Source organism: Hippoglossus stenolepis, chromosome 6, assembly GCF_022539355.2.
Source record: "Hippoglossus stenolepis isolate QCI-W04-F060 chromosome 6, HSTE1.2, whole genome shotgun sequence".
Taxonomy (NCBI): Eukaryota; Metazoa; Chordata; class Actinopteri; order Pleuronectiformes; family Pleuronectidae; genus Hippoglossus; species Hippoglossus stenolepis.
Genome location: NC_061488.1, coordinates 22,629,535 through 22,649,863, shown reverse-complemented (window position 1 = coordinate 22,649,863; position 20,329 = coordinate 22,629,535). Strand labels below are relative to the sequence as shown.

The 20,329-nt window shown below is 40.1% G+C and overlaps 1 protein-coding gene across 4 annotated transcripts in view; it reads left to right on the top strand.

The window, feature by feature from the left end:
* LOC118111409 (solute carrier family 41 member 3) overlaps positions 1-18,437 on the top strand; it is a 29,557-nt gene extending 11,120 nt beyond the window's left edge. For all 4 annotated transcript variants that reach the window (XM_035159974.2, XM_035159973.2, XM_035159975.2 and 1 more), the window contains 9 exons: positions 2,135-2,242; positions 3,629-3,700; positions 3,987-4,131; positions 5,479-5,625; positions 6,718-6,862; positions 7,538-7,617; positions 10,519-10,653; positions 11,594-11,742; positions 13,471-18,437. In XM_035159974.2, the coding sequence (XP_035015865.1) occupies positions 2,135-2,242; positions 3,629-3,700; positions 3,987-4,131; positions 5,479-5,625; positions 6,718-6,862; positions 7,538-7,617; positions 10,519-10,653; positions 11,594-11,742; positions 13,471-13,644 (1,155 nt within the window). In that variant the 3' untranslated portion in view covers positions 13,645-18,437. The remainder of the gene's footprint in view (positions 1-2,134; positions 2,243-3,628; positions 3,701-3,986; positions 4,132-5,478; positions 5,626-6,717; positions 6,863-7,537; positions 7,618-10,518; positions 10,654-11,593; positions 11,743-13,470) is intronic.
* Positions 18,438-20,329: the final 1,892 nt, after the last annotated feature.

Below are 20,329 nucleotides of genomic sequence, written 5' to 3'. Positions count from 1 at the left end.
CAGTGGTGTTATGGCAGAAGCAGGCCATGTCCCAAGATAGCCTCCCAATATGACAGGCGTCAGCTAGACCTTCCAGTCCACAAAGTGAGAGTGAAGTGTATAAATAGACACACACAGACACACACACACAGGAGCACACAGACTGAAGCACAAAACACACACCTCTAATGAACTATTCCAATTTATCCTTCCATCCTGGACCTGCTAGTTGTCCTCTGAAGTCAGAAGGCAGACATGTTATCATTGGTCATGGAAATATTGCATTTATGTTTGCTTCTTGTATTAATTTGAGTAAGGTTATAATCTCCTCATCGCTCCGCACACATTTCACGTTTTCATCTGCCTCTTTTATAATTTTTTAACACCTTACACCTCAGTCAAGTCAAAACTTGCTTGTGACATTTCAACTTTTTGAAAAGCATTTTCACTTGAGTCATTTATTTCGCACAAAAATATCTAGACTCAACTCACCCAGGAGCCCTGTTGAGCTGGTGATGTTGAGGCATAGGCCCAACCCCATTTCACCCCTTGGCCCTACCCCTTGTTTGCCCCTTAAATGGAGTCACAAGGGGTCAAATTGGGACAGCCCTTCAAGAAGTTACATCATCAGAGGTCGTCGCGGAAACCTGACACGTCATCAGTAGTCGTTGATGTAAACAGATGCGACAAAAGGTTTTCAAAGGATGTCATTGTAATAACGTTGTTGAGATTTTAAATAAACCAATGCTTTTGCTATCAGGTACTAAAGTGACAAATTGTCATTAGAGGAGCAGTTAAGTTCAGTAACCTCGCTGTGAAAAATCTCCATTTCGAGGGACACACTACCCCTACGCGTGAACGCACAAAACGGAGGGGAAGGGCTAAGGGGTAGGGAGAAGTGGTGAAATGGGATTGGGCCTTAGCATATAAAGATGGTCGTCATGGTAGCTCTCCAAAAGTAAAGCCAAAGTTTCTCCACCTGGTGGCCGACTGCAGTAAAGGTTAGAAATCCCACCTCGTCCATGCTAGTGTATGATACATGGACCAAACTGAAAAGTAAAAAAACTAATTCTCAAAGATGGTTTCTGTCATTTTAGATCTTATCACACAGATGTGTGTTCAAAGGATAAGTTTTCTGGTAAGTTTGGTTTTATTAATTTATTAAAGGTGGGGTCAGACATCTTGTTTGACAGCTGAGACTGACTCACGATTGGCCGAACTCGTGTTACGACGGGACCGTAGCTCCATCCCCGATCGATACATGCACGGACTCTGGCTCCAAATGGGACCAGAAGGCAGCGTTCACATCTGGGATATTTTGGCTATCCGTCTTAATATACAGACTATGTGTTGTTAATCTTGGATAAGTAAGAAGCATATCTCGTTATATTTACACATTTCTTTGTGTTTTTACTTCTCTCTGAAGGCAGCTTTACTCACTACCAAACTTTCACTTTTCAGATTCATACCAGGTTCATAGGAGGACACATTTTCTGAAAAGACAATATTTTCTCATCTGTACACAGACTTGTTCGGCAAATATATGCATTTCAATTCTTGCCTGCTTACTAAAGGCTATGTGGTAGAAAATACTATGATATTGAAGGTGTTCATTTTCCCTCCTTCGTGTCCCTGATGAAACTAACTAACTCTCTGTGTTTCTATTATTTTGCAACAAAACTTATTTTCTCCTTCCTGCACATCCGGCCTCTCATCTTTAATTCCCCACCTCCCTCTGCTCCACATCACTCTGCTCTTGGCAGCCATGTTGTTCTTTTATACGTGCATCTATTTAAAGATCTAAACTGTCCCGGACCTGCCAGCTGGAATTGTAGTCAGAGAATATGAGGCAGACTCTGTGAACTGTACGTCTTCTAAACCCAGTGAGCCTGTGCATTATGGCGTGGCATCACACAATGCTCAGAGATGTGGAAACAGGAGAAAGTAGGCTACTGGGTTAGTCCAGAATATGTTATGTTCTTATTTAAGTGTACCAGGAAGGGAGCAGGTTCAGAGAGTTCCTCAATGGTGGCTACGATGACGCTGAAGATTTTTAAAATAGTAATATTCCAGTATTAAGATGGAAGAAGGGAAGGAATTGTAATTCACTGAATGTGCTGTATGTTTGTGTGTTTTATGTGCGTATGTGTTGCAGCACTGGGAGGTGTTTAAGGTGATAACAGAGATTTTCATCCTGGTGCCGGCACTGGTCGGACTCAAAGGAAACCTGGAGATGACCCTGGCTGCCCGACTCTCCACTGCTGTAAGAATAACCTAATAAACTAATTATTTAAGGTCCACATGCAATTTCATATTTGTTTGAGAACTTTACGTCCAAAGACATAGAAGGAGATCTCACTATATCCTTACTAGAACTGTCACTTTTTCTAAAAATCAAGTTCCAACCAATTTGATTTGACACGCAGTCAGGTCAACTACATTTAAATATCTCCCCCACCCTCACACACACACGCACACGCACACGCACACGCACACACACACACAAATCAAATGAGGATGAACCAATGGTCCTCCGCTTGTCTGCCGTGCCTCCTCCGCTGCCTCACTTTGGTGGAAACGGGTGAGCTCACAGATTAATGCATGGTACAAAGTCAACAAACAGCCTCACCTATGTTTACAGTGTAGAACACCAAACACTTCCACATGCCACTTCTCTCACGCTCTGGTGTCACATTGTCTTCCCCCGATAGGCACGCATTAGGTCGAGTGATCGCCCTCTGCTGGATCAGGAGGCAAACTACTTCAGCCGGTCTGATGAGCTTCTAGACTGAATATTTTGAAATTGAACGGGTCATTACAGTTTGAATATGAAATGTTTCCGCCTCGTTCAAATAAATGTTCAAATATTGGATAGAAAGTGACAGCCCTAATCCTTAGTACTTACATTTATTTCCCTACATACTTTCTATCATGCACAATTGATTCAGTTCAAAGTCACACTTAGAGGACAGTATTTTTTTAAACCTTTTATGAAGTGTGAAATATCATCACAGGGTATATTTATTTAGCTGCACATAAATATGTCCATCATGTTAACTACTTAACTCTAAATGGTTTCTTGCAGTAAGACTTGACAGAGTCATGTGTAATATAACACGCAGAGTTATGTTGTCGTACTTGAGCTTCGGTAGATGGCACAGGAGTCGCTAAAAAAATCAGGCACAAGCACAAACACTGTGTAAAAATAAACTCAGGTAACTCTCAATTTCATCAGCCCACATATTTCTGTTTGATTATTATTTATTACAATTATTTATTACAAAAATACAATCCTCAAACTCACTTGGAACTTATAACAGGACAAACGTGAAGGTACAGGTGAATGGGGTAACACCATTCACAATTGCTTTCAAATGTATTGGATTTGGGTGCAACGCTGTTTACCCCTGAGACTCCAAAGGTTTTTTGTGGACTCAAACACTTCACCCACCCCTCAATCAGCATAGTGCTGAGTAGATAATGAGTGAATTTTCATTTTTTTTTCTGTGAACTATCCCTTTAAGTATTATTTCTAAATATTCCACACTAACATGTAATTGTCACAGTTTTTCAGGACTTTAAATATGGAATTTATATAATGTCATCGATTGACAGTGCCTTTTTGAAATTGGTATCTCCATGTTTTCAGTCCAACACAGGACAAATGGACGACCCTGCTAAACAATGGACCATGGTGTGCAGCAACCTGGCTCTAATACAGGTAACCAACTGTATGTATTTACATAGCTTGATGTTTTTATTGTGAACTGATCATCTTTGGTTCCTGGACTTCTGTTCGGACAGAACACAGAAATAAATACTTTTGGGTGTTTCTTTGACGTTTCGTTGACCAAATTATTCATCATTTGATTGAGTAATATCAGTTTAATCTATGATAATAAAGAAATGTTCATTGCAGCCCTATGTAGATGACACACTTGCGTATGTCAGATTCATTGATGTACTGCAGATGATTAATGTGTTCTGTCTCTTTCGATTTTGTGCAGGTTCAGGCCACAGTGGTGGGCTTCCTCGCTGCGGTGGCAGCCGTGTGCTTAGGGGCAATTTCTCGAGGAGGTATAGAAATAGACCAGGCAGCTGTTCTGTGTGCCAGCAGCATCACCACTGCATTCGTCGCTGCTCTCTCTCTAGGTCAGTGGCCGGGGACACGTTTATTGTTCTTCATACACTGTACAGGCATATTGTACATACCTGCAATACACGCATACAACAGTTTTAGAACACTCCCTTCCACCACTTTTCATTGAAATGTCAGCTGTTCAATGTAAATAACCTTGAATTGTACAAAGGTAAATGTGTAATGGAGAAAATGTTTTAATAAATGTAAATTTATAGAGATAAAAAGTAACAAAGGCAATCAGATTGATAGGGATTGATCGTACATTAAGATAGTGAGCGGTGGCAGGAGCTTCACATGATAAACATCAACACGGTCTCCAGATTCAAATGCAGCTGGTTCAAATTTACTGAAAAGAAACAAACTACATATATACATCTTAATGTATGAAACAAGGTCATGTGACACTCAGGTAATTAAGGTTCATGACAGCATCACAGCATTTTTATCACTAAATTTCAAACTTATCAAACTTAAATTAACATTTATTTTCATCGAAACTGTAAAAAGTATCAAATTGAGGATGTCACTATTTTATTGGAAATGAGGAGAAAAATTAGCTTTAAAAACTTAAATTGTAATTACGATACATTTTACATGACTGATTTTACAAAGCTGAGAGATGACTCAGGACATTTAGGACACGTGTCCAGTCTGTCAACACCAGCAGGGATACATTACAGACGTGATATTATTTTAAACCTGAAGTGTTTAAAATATATTCTGCATTTCCATTGGATTCAGGCTATATCTTCTACATGATTCAGTTTGGTAAACGTCCTTTTAATGGATTAATAGAAAGGAACAGACACGTGTCTCCCAACATACAGACCCAGCAGGTTTTTAACTGTGCATGTATATATATATACCCCTCCCATCATGTAATCACTGTGTTGTCTGTAATGTATCCCTGTCATCTCTCAGCTGGGGACTGATCTTTTTCTAGCTTTCATCCCTTTCTTTACATTTTTCATTTCTCTTTCATTTCACCACTTCTTTGTCAATTAGTTTTCCGATGTACGATACATTCTTAATTCTGCTCAGTTCCTAATGCAGCTCGTTTTACTGCCTTTCTGTTTTGCAGCATGTTTCACACTGAGCATAATTGGAAATTAGTCTTTATTGAAAAGAGAAAAGAAAGAAAGAAAACACTCCAGCTGAAAGCATTGTGTTGTCGTGAATGAATGTTTTCTCCCATCAGATTTTGTCTTTCTGTTTGAATCTTTCCTTCAGAAAAGTAATGGCAGTTGTGTTTATTTCTCTTTTGTCTTATTTTCTGTTTTTGTCTTCTGACACCAACTGATCTGTGCCTGTCTTCACTTTCACTCACCTCCTTCTTCTACTCCCCCAACAACGTGTAGGCCTGGTGATGATCGGAGTGATCATCGGCTCCAGGAAGGTGGGGATCAACCCCGACAACGTGGCCACCCCCATCGCTGCCAGTCTGGGGGATTTGATCACCCTGTCCCTGCTGGCCGGGGTCAGCACCACGCTCTATAATCACATAGGTGAGCAGATAAAGTAACACTGGACGCAGAGCCACGAGGCAGATGAACCAGATCTTAGATCTCAGATCTGATTTATGATTCTGTGTCTCACTTTGTCTGTGCTGCTCTGCTTTGTTTGGCCATCAGTCAATTCAGTACCTCTACTACGACTTTTAAATATGATGACATTTTATGGGTTTCCTTCAACTTGGCAGATCTGGATTTGTGATTTGTTTTTCCCCCATAAAAGAGACATTTTGTGTTCATCATGATGATAAATATAGAACACAAGGTGGCAGCAAAAGTCAGATTTGTCTTCGCAGACATCTCTTCATGTGTGCCTGTGTGTTTGTGTGTGTGTGTGTGTGTGTGTGTGTGTGTGTGCGTACTGTAGTACAAGCTCTATGAATATGATGTGGTATATTCCATATTCCCAGTACTTCTGCGGAAGTGTGTTTGTTTGTGTGTGTGTGTGTTTCTAGTCATATTCTTTATGAATTACTACAATAATCACTACATCTGTGGAGCATATCGGTTTTATTGAATGGATTTGAACACAATGCGATACAGTCGCGCTATAACATCAAAGCTCATAATGTTCATTCATTACTGAGGTCACAGTTAAATGTTAGTGGACCACATCATATAAAGAGGTGTTTCTAAGTTTCTGTCCTCTATACACACATGAGGGGTTTGTAGTTCAGCACAGCACCATCACTAACTATGACCTCTGTGCTAACACCTGTAATACAGAGGTGAACCCTTATGAAGCCAATAAACCAGTGGGGTATGGTTCTCCTTAGAGGGGCTTCAAACTGTTTCATGGGGAAGTTTTCAAAATAAGATCACCTAGAACAGTTCATTGTTTATATCAGGCTATCTTTGGTCAACTGTTGAGTACATATGAGATCCAATAACATAACCACGAATATATAGGCATTCAGAAATTGAGCAGGCTGATAAGCAGAAAAGGGTGGGATGAGGGGATGCCTTCTTCTTAACTTCATCTGAGGTGACCGAGATCATAAAGCCTTGATCATCACCCTTTGATGACCACAGACATGATAATGCACAGAAGTATGTGTCCTCACCACCCTCCATGTGTTCCTGCAGATATATGGTACCTGTCTCCTCTGGTGTGTCTGCTCTTCTTGGCTCTGATCCCTATTTGGGTGGTGGTGGCTCGACAGAGCCCTCAGATCAGGGAGGTCCTCCGCTCAGGCTGGCAGCCTGTTATAGTGGCCATGTCCATCAGCAGGTACACACACACAGTATCATCACACACTCACCTTTGTTCATGAATTGTTGATTATCACATTCATTTATTAAGTAGAATTTTACAATGATGTTTGAGGTTGATGATTTATAATAATGCTGAAAACTTAGAAACTGTCAGACTTGTCAGACAGACAGAGTTGTTTTCGGTCTATTTTGGCAACTATTAATTGTAATAACTATAAATATACCTTCATCATACAAAAATAGACTTATAAATGCTCTGTTGATTAAACATTTGATTTGTAATGAAAATTAGCTCTTTTAATCTCATACTGTATTTATAGCATATATTCATCCCTCTGTATTTTTTATTTCTGTCATACTAACATTCCTCCAATTTTCACCTTGATTCTTATATATAACCTGTATTGAAGATTTTGTATGTTGGTATTTTATTTTGTTATATTTTGGGTGTGGTTTTCATATAGGCTATTTCTGATTCCTCCTACATCCCACACATTTTTTGTATATTTCATTGATGTATTTTTATGTCTCTGCACCGGTGACGTGTTTTCAGGTTGTGCATCTGTCCGTCCTTCCTTCTCTCGTGAACCAGATATCTCATGGGAGGGAATTTCTTCAAATTCGCTACAAACATTCACTTGGCCATGCCTGTGTGTGTGGTTCTGATTAACTCTGTGTTTGTGACTTCCAGTTTTGGAGGCCTTATACTGGACAAGACAGTGAATGATCCCAACTTCGAGGGCATGGCTGTCTTTACACCCGTCATCAACGGTAAGCTGATTGGTCCATAAAGTTAAGTGGTTAAATGAGTGTTTGACAGTACACACACATTCGCATGCTTCTCACACACGTCAGAATGTTAAAGATTCAGCAATGAGCCCCTTGAGGCCAAAGTGAATCCAAACAAACACACATCACTGTCTATGGGAGGTTCATAGAGCATGGTAAGAGATGCCATCACTATTGCATTGATATTGACATTTTATTGATCTGAAAACAGGAATAACTGAGGTTTAAATGTGGGAGAGGCAGCAGCAGCAGCAGCAAATAGGAGCCATGTAGAGAGAAATGTGCAGTTTGGGTGGTAAATCAGTAAACAGAGAATATAACAACATTGATTTCAGTCAGACACTCTAGATCATATGGTCAAAGTCTATCCTCTGTTATATTATTATGCAGTTATATTTTTCTCTAAATGATGAGTAATCAGCTGCTTTTACATGACAGAGCCTTTTTATACTTTTAAGATTAATGTGCCAGATTAACTGGGATTACTCCAGTTTGCCGGAGCCCTGTAATCTAGTGGGTCACGACTCTTGCTTTAATTTGTGGGTGTTGCAGTATGGAGCTCACCTCCTTTTATTACATTTTTAAGAAGTACACAACTTTTGCGAGTCTATCTTCTTATTGAAGGAAAATCTGAGTAGATTGAAATTGCCATTTATGAACTGAACTAAAACCAGTGGCTGTCTGGGAGGTAGGAGGTCTGTCTAAAATCATCTGTGATTCTTTGGAAAATTTTTGTCTCTAATATTAATGTCTGCATGATTTATAGTCGATAGAGTCAAACATGCAGAGCTGCCAAAGGTTTTCAATGAGGCTTTGAAACCACTGGAACATTTAGAGAAGCAGCAGCTATTTCAGATGCACCAAGGCCGACATGTGGAGCATCAAACCACTTTCATGATTCACTGGGAAGTTACAGTTTTGCAAGTTTGTTAAATGTAGTTTGCAAAAGTGTGTATTAAAATACACCTGGCTCAGGGGGTAAAGCGGGTTGTCCTCTTATCTATTCTTGAGTAAAAATCAGTTTGAGATAGCTGTGTTTACTTCCTTATGTGCCCCCCCGTGTTGTGCAACATGGGAGTTACTCTACCGTTTGCTACCATTTTCAAAAATCTTTAAAAATCTACGCAACCTAGACCGAGAGAGGTGAGAAGAGACCTTTTTGAGCAGTTTGAGTTCATCATGCAGGAACATTCAGTGCACTGCAGAATTGTTTATGCCCTCATGCATATTGATGGTTACCAACTAAAAAAGAGTCATATTTCTTTTCATTTAAGATCCACAGATTATGATGTTATGGATAGTTAGAGAGGAGGTGGAAACAGAGATTTCTGTAAACTGTCCCATTTACAAGTTTAACTTAACTGTTTGGATTTGTATGCAGTTCTCTTCTCCATGTGAAAATCTGCGTCAGCTGTATAAATCAGAGAATGGATTATACTTGCACCTAATGCTGTGTCAGAGTGATGTAAGATAGACTCAGACATAGAGAAATGGAAGGAAAAGCAGCAGCCTTCAGAATGAGTGGTTATGCTATGAGCTGATGCACGCAGGGATCCACTGATTATTGGAGAGTCGATTTAAACCACTAATGGTGCACATCAAGTACCCAGGCACAGCTGACAGGGCCTTTAATAATCATCAACTCATTTTGTCTCTTCCTTTCTGACTGCTGTCTCTCAATCTCTCTCTCTCTCTCTCTCTTTCTCTCTTTCTCTCTGGGAAATTCTGAACTCACCAATCTGGATTGAATTTCCCATTTTCCCTCGCCGGCTCGCATACAAACCATTATTATGTTTTACCCCAGTTTTTTCCATCTCACAAAAGAACATCTGTGCCCCATTTTTTTTGGTGGGTAAGTAACTTGGAAAGGTGTTTGATGTAACTGGATTAGGCGCAGCAGATACGTTGTCAGTAGGAGAAATAAAATGGATTTAAATTTTTAAAGCCGGTGGGATGTAGAGAAGGCTTTGAGGAAGTAAAAAAAAGAAACTGCCTTTCCTCACTCTTGAAGAAAAGGACAGAATCCAGTGGCATGCAGGGACTTTTACACAGAGCAGTGGGGGGGTGATTAGGTTTTGAGATCCCAGGTTCGATCCTCAATGTGCACACGGAAAAGTCCAGAACCAGCTGCTCTCCCCTTCACTTTACAAGCTCCGGCTTTTGTCAACAGGACACAGTCACATCCACGAAAATGACAGAAACTATAGATGCAGCGGCTGCAAGTCAAGCTAGCTTCCTGAGAGAATTACTCACTGCCACCACAAGAGGGCGTTCATTGAAAATGAATGCAAACAGGCAACACCGGATCATTTATGAGGTACAGTGCTGTTTTGGGATCAGATGTATGGAGATAACACTTACGTTTCATTGAGGTCTATGTTGAGATTTGACAGTTGAAGCACTGCATGCCCTGACAGAACGCCACTGATAACATCTTACATCTCTGACGTTCAAACCTGGTGAACCTGCTTGGTGGATTTGAAGATTGTGACATGTGGGAAAGATTTAAAGATCAGAACCGGCAGACAGATAAGACATCATGATGCAGAGTCAGTCAGAAACCAGCTGTCTACCAGAGTCTTCAGAGGATACGTTCTGCTGGAGTCATATTTCAGCCTCAGATCCATATGGTCTCATGTGGTTCACCCTCTTTCTATAGGGAAGTGTTGCTGCTCTTGTGCTCTTATATTTGTTTCTATTGGTCTTTTACTTACTGTGACTTCACCGGCCAGGCCCGCTCTATCCCCTCAGCCACAGACGCACTCCAAACAACCACTGATTAAATGTTCTCTGCATTGTATTGCAACATCATTCATATTCTCATTGATTTACTCACCTCCTCTGTCTCTTTTGTCCCTTGTATTTGTTCCTCCCTGTGTGCAGGGGTGGGTGGTAACTTGGTGGCCATCCAGGCCAGTAGGATCTCGACCTACCTGCACTTCTGGAGCATCCCTGGGGTGCTGCCCTATAAGATGAGGCAGCACTGGCCCAATCCCTGCATCACCTTCTTCTCTTCAGGTAACACTGCCATAATGGACAGGCAATCACCAGTAATAAGTTGAAATTTTACTTTCAAAATGATCTGTTCCTGCTGCATAATGTATTGATAACATATACATAATGATATGATGGGTAACAGTTAAGCTGCTTTCAGACATGCACTGAACTCCAGATAGTCTCCTGATTTTCTCTGGAGGGTCTGCATGTGAGAACACAAATGTCCGAGTGAGAAGCTGCAGAGTTTCTCTAGAGTTTCTCCTGCGAGCCACCTAGTAAGAACTCTTGATAATGTCTGAGTGAGGCCTTGTGAGAACACAGCAGAAGATTCTCTGCAGGATTCACCACAAGTGAGTGGGGGCGTGATTATGTTTCCAAAACACGACAGACACAAAAAAAACAATAATAAAAAGATGACAACTATCCCAAGATGAAAAAGAGGTGCCAAACGTGTCGTGGCGCCGATGAAGATGTCAAGGAGACTTTTTGATGATAAGGGCTGACGATGTTCCATCTAACTGGAGAATCTCCTGCTGCTTTTTCATGTGTGACATGCAAACTCCGTACAAATTCTGAACCCAATTGTGTGGACGTCCTCAGGAGTTCATGTCTGAAAATGGCTTTCATGTTGTGCCTTTAACTTGTTCTGCTGATTCCTTGTAGCCAAAAAATCTGTTGTCATTTGATTATATTACAGTAATTAGTTTAGAGAACACATAATGAGCCAAGGTTTAGTCATCCCTCTAAGATAATGTATGAATTCCTCTGCTGGAGTCTAAACCCTGGTGAACAGTGGGTAACAGGATTTGACACGCATCCTGAGGATCATGTTACACAGGAACAATGGAACACCAAAATCCATCCAGATGGAGCTGAGCTTACACCAAGGGAATACAGTGATGCATAAAGGGATCATGTTACCTAAATAAATGAACCATCTTCTTTTCTCTGTGTCTCCCAGGGGTGAACTCCAAGTCAGGCCGCGTGCTTCTGATGCTGGTCGTCCCCGGTCACCTGGTCTTCCTCTACGCCATCTCTCTGCTGCAGGGGGACGAGGCGCCAATCTCTGTACCCTTCACCATCTGCTTCCTCTGCGCTGCTCTGCTACAGGTAAACTGACTGGTTGTCTGGGCCCTGGGCTGTTTCTCATGAACTCATTGGCCCTGAGGTTTCACACCACCCTCTGATACAAACTGTGGAAACCAGTCATCAGAGCGTACATTATAAGACTTTGCACAGCCTGATAAAAATTGCCCGCTGCCACTTGTGACCCAACTGTGAAATGACCAGTGCCAGATGTTGGTGTTTCAGCAGCTCGGTGAGATGGAGATCTGTTCCCAGACAGAACCAAAAGTGCACTGCACTCAGGCCACACTCACCTTTCTGACCTCCGCAATATAACATTATCTCAGCTGCTCGATGTTGGTGATAACACAAACATACAGAGTTAGCTCAGATGTTGTGTTGGTATCCAGTCAGTCACACACTTGCACTGAGAAGTTGACTCAGTGCTTGAATGATTTCACTGCTTGGAAGATTCATAGGGAGCTGCTACTGAGATCACTGGTCTGTTATGACATAACACCCCTGAAACATAACAAAGGTGCAGATAGAAATACACAATTAGAGGTACACTAGTTAGAGGGTTTTATTCTGCCTGTGTGCTCGTGACAGCCAGTGGCCAGAGGCATTATTTTTGGGGGTTGTCTGTCCACATGTCCATCTGTCCGTTTCCTTCTCGTGAACAAGAACACCCTGAGGGAATTTCCTCAAATTTAGTACAAACATTCACTTGGAGGACCTGATTAAAAATTGGGTGCTCAAAGTTACTGATACCTCTGAAAACACATGTTTGGCCTTGTGAATGTAATATCCTTCAAGGGGATTCTTTTTTATATTCGGCACACATGTTCACTTGGACTCACTGATTAACTTTTTTGTGGTCAAAGGACGAGGCCTCCCTAAACATGTTTTTGGCCTCTTGAATGCGATTTCTCAAGAACGCTTTGAGGGAATTTATTCCACTTTTTAACCCATCAAAGATGAACTGATTAGATTTCATTGGATCAAAGGTAAACCTATGTCCACGTAAACTGCACTGGTTGGCGGGGGGATACAGCTACAGTGTGGTAATTCCAGTTGAATACTATTTCAATTTGTCCATTACCTTCAATATCCAATCAAAATGTTTATCCATTGCTGTTAAACTTTTTTTTTGAAAACACTCTTGCACACTGTTTTACTTACAGTGTAATATTTATTTGCAACGTTTCGATACTAGACCTTTATCAGGCAAATTGTATCTGATACAAAGAGAAAGAGAAGCCATCTTGGGGGGTGGCTGTTGGTCTCCAACAGGAAGGCCCATTCTCCACCTGACACTTAATAGATGTGGGAAGGATTTTTCTATATTGACCTATTTTAACCATGATCCATTACTTGAGTAACTATTTCCATTTATCTGTTTTTTACACACTCCCAGTATGTGGTGTGATGCTGTTGTCACTGAATCAGGTTGATGGGAAATACTGTTAAATAGGCCGATTGTAGCTCATAGCTGATCATTTGTCACTAGGCTACTGACTAGCATCAGGCTAATTTGTTTTTGTTTTTTTCTCTTTAACATAAATATGCAATGTTGATTTTTCATTGATTGAATCATAATTTGTTTTTTTTTCCTCAAATTAGTTGAGATTCTCATTATTTTGCAATGCACAATTACATGACAGCCACACGTTTCCATGCTCATTGCTTATGTATATGCTGGAGCTTGCACCTTCAAAAATCTAACTTTTCTTTTTCTTCCACTTTCATCCTCTGTTTTCTCCTCTTTTTCAGGTGGCCATCCTCCTTTACTTTGCTGACCTCATAGTCCGGTTCATGTGGAGGAGGAGTCTGGACCCTGACAACTTCTCCATCCCATACCTGACCGCCCTGGGGGACCTGCTGGGCACCGGCTTCCTGGCCCTGTGCTTCCGCTGCGTCTCATGGACTCAGAGCCTGGGCCTATGAATGTTCACCCCTTTACCCTGAACTCTTAGCCAGCCACTGTCATGTTGCACCGAGTGTTGTTAGCACAGAGATGCTTTTGATTGGACGGTAAAGCATTTTCTGATCACTGGGCCAGTTCATACCAAGCGATTTCTCCTTGTCACAAATTCAAACCTTTACACTGGTTGAGAGACAGCACATGTGACACCCACCCATTTACACCCATCGTCTGGGTGAACAGGGTCTGCTCCCTAAACATGTCTCGATTTTTTTTTATTCGAGTGCAAACGAGAAGTTTAAGTTCTCTGTCCTTCAGTACATCTACTACAGAATGTTGGAGTTAGTTAAAAATCATTCCTCTTTATTCATCCGTCTTTTAATTTTGCTGCACTAACTAGATTTGAGTTTGGTGGCTCTGTGCTCACCTCATCTCATAGCTCACCTGTTCTGAAATATGTACCAACTTTGACATCACAGCAGCAGGGCGTAATGACAGAATATCAAATGTGTTGGCCTGTAGATTTATCTAAAATGGCCTGCACTGTGAAAAAGTGGTGAAGTTGTAGAGATTAGTTGGAACTTGTATGGAACAAAGAGAATTAAAGCAGTCCACATTTAGACGGGCTGTACTATGCATTAAGGTCAGAGGTTGATGTATGTAGTAGCCAACTGGAATTGTCATGCACGTATGAGAGATGCTGTGTTCATGCACAAAATCCCTCATTTTCCTAAGTTTTCCCCTCTATGCTTTTTTGAGATGCTGCTGTAACAGACGGATGGCATGAGGTAGTTTCAGGGCCAAAGCCAAATGGCCTGGCTGCACAGTGGAAACAGTGTGATTAGGAGGGAGATTATTAAGTAGGTGTGGTTGGAGTGGAATGGATTCACATCTTTCCTTGCAGTTTCATGCACTCTGTTTGTCAGAGAACCATTACATCAGTTTTTGTTTATTTTTTTGTGAAATGAGATGAGGAGCCGTACAAAACTGACCATACAGACTGTTTTAGTGTGGGGCATACACCAGCAAGTTTTTGACGTCTATAGCTTATGTGTTTGTGACTAGAAATGCTGTTCTGATGGTACTTACTAGTGCAATAAAATCTAAATCCAGTTATTTGACATTTTGGAAAATCAATGTATCTGTTTTCTTGCTGGAGCTAGATGAGGAGAATGAAAATGCTTAATGGCTCTACACTAAAGGAGTGTTTGAGTCTTCAAAACACTTTTGGAGTTTCAGGGGTAAACAGTGTAGTTGATTAGTGACCTATCTTCAGACGTAATTAAACAACAGAAAAAAACATAACACGCCTCCATACTGCTCGTGTGGTGTCATCCAAGTGTCCGCAAGCCCTGGAATTCATATTCGACTCGAAACGAGGTCATTAACATCGTGTTTAAGCCGAAAGTTCCACCAGAAGTGGCTAAGCTAGCGGACGTCAGCATTTCCGACGGTGCCTGAATGCACCTCGTCTAAAGCTATCAGAGGACCTTTAGGCTAAAAACAAGATCTTGATGACCTCGTTTCGAGTCGAATATGAACGTCGGGGCTTCCGGACACTTGGATGACACCACACGAGCAGTATGGAGGCATTTTATGTTTTTTCTGTTGTTTTATTACATGTGAAGAAGGACTCACCATTGACTTCAATTGTACTGGATTCTGCTCAAACAAAGTTTACCCCCGAGACTCCAGAAGTGTTTTGTGGACTCAAACACTTCACCCCCCCCAACGGCATAGTGGTGAGTAGATAATGAGAGAATTTTCATTTCTGGATGAACTATCCCTTTAAGTTAAAAAAATTGCATGCATCTTGTTGCTGTAAAGACAACATTTGGATGATTTATTGGTCTATGTTTTTGATTTAGGATAACATGTTAACTAATAAGCATTCCACTCTCCAAGGATGAGTGTACGCTTGTGTCAGTGTCTCATCTTACTCTCGGCAAGAAATCAAATAAGTACGTCAAACTTTTTCTTGAAGGTTTGAAACAGGATCTGTGCGTTGTAGAAATCCCTTAGTAAAGCTATATTAATAGTCCTTTACACAAAGTCCCAGCTTGCTCTTAATTCTTACACTGTGCAGAAATCAGTTTCACAGCAAAGTCACCAAAACACCAAACAATCACAGGTTGAAGAAAGTTTGTTTTGTGTCCTTATTTCTGACTGAAAGGCCTCACGACCTCCAGAATGTCTAATATGCAGATGATATGTTGCTTTCAGTTTGCACATAGAGTAGATACATGTATAATAACGCCATTAAACGGGCACATGCAAATAATACCAGTAATACTTATAAGCAATGAGTTTGTTTTTCAGATTGTACATCATAATAGATCATAAAAATATAAAGGCCTCAACACTTTTCCAACGCACCCCCCCCCCCAAAAAAAATGTGTCCACACCTCCCAGTGTTTGTATAGCAATCTCAATATTCAAAACATATTTAGCAGTATTTTATCTATAGTGAATTTTGTGCTGCCACTCAGATGATCAGCCCAGGTTTATGTGTTTAGATCGACTGTCTAGCTGCTGAGGATCTTGGGTATTTCCTCACTTCCTGCCTTACTGCTCATCATGAACCATAAAACCTCATCAGTGCTGCAGTGAGTGCATGTACGTGCACACGTTACTCTCAAGGGTGTTCAGACAGACAGGAAAGTGAATTTTGACCTTGCATTATTTGCCTAGATTTGACCCCGGAAAAAGGTTGAGAGATTTTTTTTCAACACAGATGTTTACTCATTTGTTGACACCATCCTGTGGTAAAAATGTGTCTAATCGTCCCTTGACTACACAAAAGATTACCATTACAGTAGAAACCATAATATTTAGGAACCAGTACTGTTAGTCTGAAGTACACATCTCTATCTCGCTATGGTACTCGCATAATTGCATTTCTTAGTGTGTATGAGCTTCATTTAAAAAATGTACACAGTATCTGGAAATAACTGAAATACAAAAGTGGAAATGCACTCATGAAGTCACATGGAACCTTTTCGCTGTTAGAGACAAACCTCATAAACACTGAAATCGGAGGCGTTTCTCGTCAATGACTGAATATGTATGTGAGGTATTTCAGTGTGAATATTGCTTTGCTAAAAGCTTTTATTGTGACACTGTTACACAGTACTTTCTACTAGAATTACGTACTAATTGAATCACAGTTTATTTCACTTGAGCTTCCTGTATGAGATTCAAATGTTAACTGTGATACTGTGATAACTAGACGTGTACCAGAACATGCAGTAAGTGTGTCTTAATCAGTGCGGCTGAATGAAATAACCTGAAATCTGTAGATAATGAATGTAATATTTATTTAAATACATCAATGGATTTATTTCCATTGTTGTGTTGGGTCACATCTGATAGATTCTAGGCCTCAGGACATACAGTAGCTTATTGGTTTCTGTAGTTATTCTTATATTATATACATGGAATAGTGTTGTCATGGAGATAGTAAAAGGTTAAAGAAATAGCTCATTGTTTGGGAAATACGTGTATTCGTTTATTGCCAAGATTTAGAAGAGACGAATGCCTGAGAGCCAAAAGAAAAGCACAACTTCAGGTTCTGCTCCATTAGTAAAGAAAATCCATTGACATATCAAATGATGCAAATAACTACATTTTCAGATTAGGAATAGCCTTTCTACACATATAGTGCTTCCTACTATACGCCACACTATAGGCTACACCATGTCCCAGAAGCACTAGACCACTGTGGTTCTGAGCTGTGTGGTTCGCTCAACCATTTCTGTAATAACAGCAGCACATATGGACGGAACAGTTTAGGAGTTTTGATGTGGATGTAACCCCATGAACATCTCATCGTGGAACAGAGGGTAGCCCAGACATTTAGGTTTTCTACACTATTGTACCAATGTGCAATTAGCTGAGCATATTACTAATCTAATAATAATCTTGTTTAGTTTAGCCTGATTCTGGGAGTGGAGTTTAGATATGTAAGCCTAGACTGGAAACAGTCTAAGGTAAAGCTGAGTTTAACTGGATTTCGGAGTGAAGTTTAGCTAAACCTAGATTGGAAATTTTACAAGACAGGACACAGGCAGTGTTTTTTTCCACATTTCATGCTGTAACTATGTTGTTGTAATACAGTCACTTGAGAAAAGCTCCAGCATGGAACTCATGTAAAACTACAATCTATAACATTTCAACCAAAAAGATAAATAGTACTTATTGGTCAAATGTTTTTTTTTTACTTTGGAAATGTTTCCCCCTTCAGTTTGGTGGTCAGCTAAGTAAAGTTATCTAAACCAACTGCCCACTGGCTGAAGACACATACGAGTTCTTTCTGGTCACCGTAGATGGGTCATGCATGTCGCATTTTACGTTTCCCAAAATGTTCCTTTAAAATATGAGGTTTATCATCCAGCCCTGTCAGTCACTACATCTAGGAGTGTGATGGCTAATTGCAAACTTTCACTTTTGTTGTAATAGTTGCCTTGAAAACCAAATTAATGTCAACTGTCTTAACTGAAATCTCATCATCGACAACCGTGTCAATGTTAAAACTTAGTAGCTTCAGTCCTTTATCTTTAGGCAAAACTTTGTACTGTACCTCAGTGTTGACACTGCCACATGATGACTGAAGGGGCGTTTCAAATGTCTTTATATTCTAATCTCGCTGTGTTCACTGTCACCAGAGCTTCCACAGCTACAGTCGGCTGTACTGTCTTTATGTGAGTCTGTGTAAAGATCAGGAGTGGAGTCAAAAACATGTTGGTGTTTGGTGAGTGTTTCTGTGACTTTGTGGCTACGATTAATTATATTTTAATAAAAACCAACAGTGCTACGACATCTGTCTTCCTGTGGCAACATCACTTGGATCAGCCAAGACACAAGTTAGACATTAAAGCCACTACTGGCCTGTGTATGGTTTATAATTTATTATTATATTCACAGTTTTCCATCAAAATGAAGCACATTTCCAGAAAAAAAGCTTGTGGCACTAATTCCACAGCCACGTTTCTTTAAATCACTGCAGACAAAGAGCTGCAACAAGTGAAAAGTAATTCAATGTGCACCATGGACTCAAATATGATGGAGACAGTTATTATATTTGTTTTGTTTTCATTTCAGAAAGGCCACACTCTCATTATTGCTCCACATTTATCTGCAGCTGTTTCATGTATTTTCAGCGTCTTTTAAGTCTTAAAGAACAAGAATTTGCTTTATCGATGATCGATACACGAGTCTTACACCTCAGCCACATTTTTTGCAACACCTGAGGTTTTGTACAATATTCTAGTGATTTCTCAGATTTTTATGCCCAAGTGTGGGTGCAAAATCAAAATCCACCAATTGATCATCATTTTTTTTAGTTGGGGATTGTTCCTTATTTTATGAACATCTACACTGTCAGAATAATAATAAGATGCCATACTCACACTCTAAATAAGAGTTATAAATGATAAATTGCAGATCTCTTAAATCGTGTGATTTTATCACAATATGCTACACTATACAAGAGTATGAAAAAAATATTTTATGCAACATGGCTCTTAGAATGCATGGATTTGGTTTTCTTAGGATGATTCATTAGTCCAATGCTGCAAGCTGCAGCCATAAGTAGGGCATTTATCTTTGTCCACTATAAGTCAATGAGAAGCTTCCTCCATCATTAGCAAAGGAAGTAAACTGTTTAGGAGAGAATATCTGTGTTTGTAATGAGAAACGATAAAAGACGACAGACGCTCGATGCTGCTGTTCAGAGATTGTATTTGTTGAGACTTCAAGGTTAACCAGCCAGTCAATCACCACATCAGCAAGTGCACTTTGGTTAACACATTCACAGTTTCATGGCACAAGTAATGGGTGTGTTAAACAATGACTCACCAAGTCACTGGTCTGACTAAAGAGACAGTTCAACAGTAAACGACTTGAGACGTGTGACTTAGCTGTGCGTGTGCACAGCAGCGTCTGGGAAATGACATGGAAATACAGAATGTGTAATCAAAGAGAAAATGACCTGTTATTTGTATTCTGTATTTTACAGGAAAGAAAAAGGAAATTAAAAGGTAAAACATATATTTTGTGCAGCATATCATCATAGTCAGTAAGAAGAAGAAACATTAAGGGTGTGATTGGGTTTTGGCAAATCGCAGCTTCCTGCAGATAATGGTTTAAATCACACGCTGCAACAAAGAGGAGCATTAAAAAGGAAAAACCCTGTGATCCATGGCAATCATGAATAATAATAAAATGATGTGGCATATGCAAAAATGTAAGGCTTGAATAATAGAAGAAGTCACTTTTAAAAGTGTTAACACTCAGATATTGTACATTTCTGGGGTGAATACAGGGAGAAAAACTAAAATGTTTCCAGAGTGGACCTGTGCCGACCTGCTCCGAATTGTCTTCACATGCAGTAGCACAATTATTCACACTGATCATGCTGCAAATGTATGATTTCATAGATTTTTGTTGTTTCCAGGAATATCAAGCTGAACACAGACATGACAGGTCCAGATTAGTTAGTTACAGATATTAGATGTAGACACATGCTGCAGAAAAGTAGATATGACGCTTCCCTGCAAAACAAGAAAGTAAAAACGAATGATCATTACAGATAGTGTTTCCATGCCATGCCATTTTATTTTTACAGCAACAGTATTTTGCGTTTCCCTTAGTTCCTGATGATTTGCAATTTTTTTTCAAAATAACTGTGGGGAAAAGAGACAAATCTTT